Below are 4,299 nucleotides of genomic sequence, written 5' to 3' on the forward strand. Positions count from 1 at the left end.
ATTATCTACAGCCTACCTGTAATGTAATAAATGGGTATTATCTACAGCTTATCTGTGATGTAATCAATGGGTATTATCTACAGCCTATCTGTGATGTAATAGATGGGTATTATCTACAGCCTACCTGTAATGTAATAAATGGGTATTATCTACAGCCGTAATGTAATAAATGGGTATTATCTACAGCTTATCTGTGATGTAATCAATGGGTATTATCTACAGCCTATCTGTGATGTAATAAATGGGTATTATCCACAGTCTATCATTGCTGTAATAGATAGGTATTGTCCACAATCTATCACTGATAGATTGTGGACAACAACATTCAGTACGTGTTGTGTCTTCATATTTAAGTGGCCCGGTGGTTAGGGAGCTCGACTCGCAATCTGTGGGTTCGAATCCCCGTCCCACCAAACATACTCGCCCTTTCAGCTGTGGGGGGGGGGGCGTTATAATATGACGCTCAATCCCACTGTTCGTTGGTAAAAGAGTAGCCCAAGAGTTGGCGGTGATGACTAGCTCCCTTCCTTCTAGTCTGCTAAATTAGGGATATCGCAGATAGCCCTGGTGTGGCTTTGCGCGAAATTCGAAAGAACATATTTAAGTATCTAGCTGTGACGTGTTGTACAGTCTTATAAAAAAAAAAAACCTCAAATTGAATGTGACAAGTGTGATTCCGAAATTCAAGACAAAATATATCGTTTCACCTTTTCTGTTTCCTGGGCCCACAGCGCCACTCTGGTGACAAACCTATCGCTTCCCACACCTAGTTTCACGTGCGATCGAAATAAGAAACTATCAAGATCTTCAAGTCACCCCAACTCTCAAAATTCTACAGGTCTGTCGGTCAGAGGTCAAGCCATGAAACACGCTTTGAAGCCAAATAGATCCAGTCACGTTGTTTTACCTACAATTTCACGGCCCGAAGACGTAAGAGAACGACCGCCAGATGGCGAACATTGTATTAGTGATAAAAGTAAACTTAATTTGCCTGCATTAAATATTAAACACGTACGTATTTATTCGTAAAACCTAATATAATGTACGAATTAAACATTAAAATACCGGATATAGCTAATTATCCTTGATTTGTACGTGTATGTTAAAATAATAGTTGTTATACAAATATTTGAAGTGTTTTTTTTTAATATTTTGTGTGAATAATGTTCGATCATCCAGGGGTCTGTTACTTTAGGATATAAATAATATTCTGTGAGTAAAGAATTCTGTGTTTTTTGTATCTTTTTACGTTGCACAACAATTGAAAACAAACATTTTCAAATGGTAATCTTTAACAAAAAAACACGCGTCTGGCTCTGACACTTACATTTATCACGACTTATTGGAAACTCCGTGTTTAAGGCCCATTGTTTAATTTCCAAGAGGTCACTCCTGTCCTTAAGCTATGCAGTTATCAACAAATGTTATGGTAAAAGTGGCAAAATATTGTCGATTTTTTTTATCCCATTAGAGAGTGTTATGCGAACATGATATTTAATTACCGACACGAAAGGAACTTGGGGGGAAAATATTCGCAATGTTTTTGTCTTGAGAAACTGTAAGGGATTTTCTTTTAAGTTGTTTCTGTATTAGTAGTAAAGATTCGCTTATGTAGAGAAAGAGAGGGAGAAGAGCAAGAGTTAACGCTGAAAATGAAATACGACTTCCTCATTCCTTCTCGTGCTAAGGAGAGACGAACCCGTGCGAGAACTCGACCAAGAAGAGACAGAGCACTAATACTTATAATATGAGGCTGCTTCTGTAAACAAGTAAAAGCGTAACGATAAGGATTATTTCAATAATTTAAACGAGAATCGGTGTTCATCCACCATACTAAAGGACAAACCGTAGCTATTGAACTCGAATAATTAACAATCATTAATTAAAAGCCACAAATCTAAGTTTGTTTGTGTTACAAAAACAAGGCTTAGGAACTGTCATTATTCTCTTCTTTTTTTTTCCTTCTAAAAGATTGTTATTGTTTTGTTTTTTTATTAAACACAAAGGGCTATCTGTGCTCTGCCCACCACGGATATCGAAACTCGGTTTCTAGCGGTACAAGTCTGCAGAAATAACATCGGGGTGGGGCCTTCTAAAGAGGTTTGAAATATGAGGCTTCTTACACGAAATCGTAAATAGTCTAGCCACACAATAACAATAGTAACGAAATACGAAAAATAAAGTATAATAACCGTCTATATTAGAAGAAAGATAATAATTATATAGCAAAATCTTCAGGCAGCTTTTATAACATAAAGGAAAACAAAAACAAACTGGTATACGCTCAATGCTGGAATTATCTAATCAATTTCCCATGAGTCTCAAGGAGCCCTCTTCCAGTGGCTCAGTGGTCAATCTGAAGACTTATAACGCTAAAAACTGGATTTTGATACCCGTGATTGGCACAGACAGATAACCCAATGCGTAACTTTACACTTAACAACAAAACAAACAAGACTCAAAAAAGGAAATTATGTTTTAAAACAAAATAATTCTTCGTCTAACTTAAACTTCCGTGTTGGGCTTCGATCGAAGGGTTTGAGGTTCGATGCTCGAAGCCGCTGAACAAGCTTTGCACCTTCAGCTTTGTGCGCGTAAGAACAGTGACAATCAATCCCATTACCCAGTTCAAAGAGCCGAATAAAACCGGATGTTGCTAATCATTTGCCCATTCTTTGGTCAGTTCTTCAAAATCAGGTTCGGCTGTACCCGAATTGTAAGGTTCCAATACTAGGCCGTTTAAGCTCACGTGCGCTTCAGGTTGAAAATTCCAATATTGTTACTTTTGATTAAAAAAAAAACTTTTTTAAGTCGGGAAAAAATAAAAACACCCGTGGTCAGTTGGTTTGGTTTGAATTTCGCGCAAAGCTACACGAGAGCTATCTGCGCTAACCGTCACTAATTTAGCAGTGTAAGACTAGAGGGAAGGCAGCTAGTCATCACCACCCATCGCCAACTTTTGGGGTACTCTTTTACCAACGAATAGTGGGATTGACCGTCACATTATAACGCCCCCACGGCTGAAAGGGCGAGCATGTTTGGTGTAACGGGGATTCGCACCCGCGACCCTCAGATTGCGAGTCGAGCGCCCTAACCACCTGGCCTCCTGTGGTCAGTACGAAATGATCAAGTATTTGGTCAGTTGGTAAAATTCTCAGTAGTGCTACTACCACGTAATATCCCACTTATTACGTGCTAATGGACAATGCTTTGCCAACTTAATGTGTTAAATATGTAGCAGCTGTTGAATTGGGAGTGCGCGTGTGAAGGAGAGGGGGCGATCAACAATTATAAACACAGATCAACTTCATTCTAGGAGAGCGGAAGCACCTCTGAAGGTATCGAATGAAGTAATAAACAACTGTTTTATTAATAGACAGAAAGAGGAATAAGAATGAAACAAGTTTTAAAATAACTCTCCATATTATAACTATTAAGATCTCAGATTGACGCCTTTATTCCTGTTTTCAATCATCTTAAAAATGTAATCACATAACTTTTCGAGTCCAACATGACTTAGCAAAGGATGGGTTAAAATGGTGATGGTGAGTTACAGGGGAATGATCGTCCTGTGGCACGTGTAAATCATAGTACATTAAGCAGGTATCGAACCCCATCCATCGGATCATCTTTTGATTTCTAGATAAATAGAAAATATTATGTTCTAATTAATTGAGTAAAACTGATCTCTTCACAAAGGATTTTTTGTTTGTATTAGACGTACAAACTATAAATAGATCTGAAACATTTTTGTTCAGACTTTCTGGATCAGAACTGTGTCTTACATTATACACTGTCTCGTCAATGTATTAGGACTCTCATCGGATCATCGACTAATGGCAATATACATACTCATGCGTTGACGCCATCTATTGGTGTAAATCATTACTAGTTAGCTCTGACGGAAACCTTAATATCGAGTTTTCGCAGTTAATAACCTAGACTCAGCATACATTCCGCAAGGTGTCGTGTTAGGCTATAGCTTTTGTCAAGAGGTTTGATATAGGAAAAAAAATTAACGATCACTGAATTTTGCCATTTTTTAAAACTAATTGCTTGTTACTGAGGTTCTCCCGTTATAAAATTCAAACCTTTGCTTTTAAGATGTTCACCAATTTTTCTATATTGGTACACTGATTAATCCTGAACAAATATACAAAATAAGGGGGCTCACGGATATTATGGATACATGTTGTTTTAAAAAAGCTTAAAAAATTGAACTTAAATGTTTCTTAAATTATATATTGGTATACTTTGGTGACAGATTTTCTTGTAGACAGATTTTGTTGAATAAGACCG

The 4,299-nt window shown here is 37.4% G+C and overlaps 1 protein-coding gene across 1 annotated transcript in view; it reads left to right on the forward strand.

The window, feature by feature from the left end:
- Positions 1-1,168, forward strand: part of LOC106465553 (E3 ubiquitin-protein ligase Zswim2-like) — a 17,848-nt gene extending 16,680 nt beyond the window's left edge. The window contains exon 9 of the mRNA XM_013925776.2: positions 732-1,168. Coding sequence (XP_013781230.2) covers positions 732-1,029 — 298 coding nt within the window. The 3' untranslated portion in view covers positions 1,030-1,168. The remainder of the gene's footprint in view (positions 1-731) is intronic.
- The last annotated feature ends 3,131 nt before the right edge of the window (positions 1,169-4,299 follow it).

Source organism: Limulus polyphemus, unplaced genomic scaffold, assembly GCF_000517525.1.
Source record: "Limulus polyphemus unplaced genomic scaffold, Limulus_polyphemus-2.1.2 Scaffold1980, whole genome shotgun sequence".
Classification (NCBI taxonomy): Eukaryota; Metazoa; Arthropoda; class Merostomata; order Xiphosura; family Limulidae; genus Limulus; species Limulus polyphemus.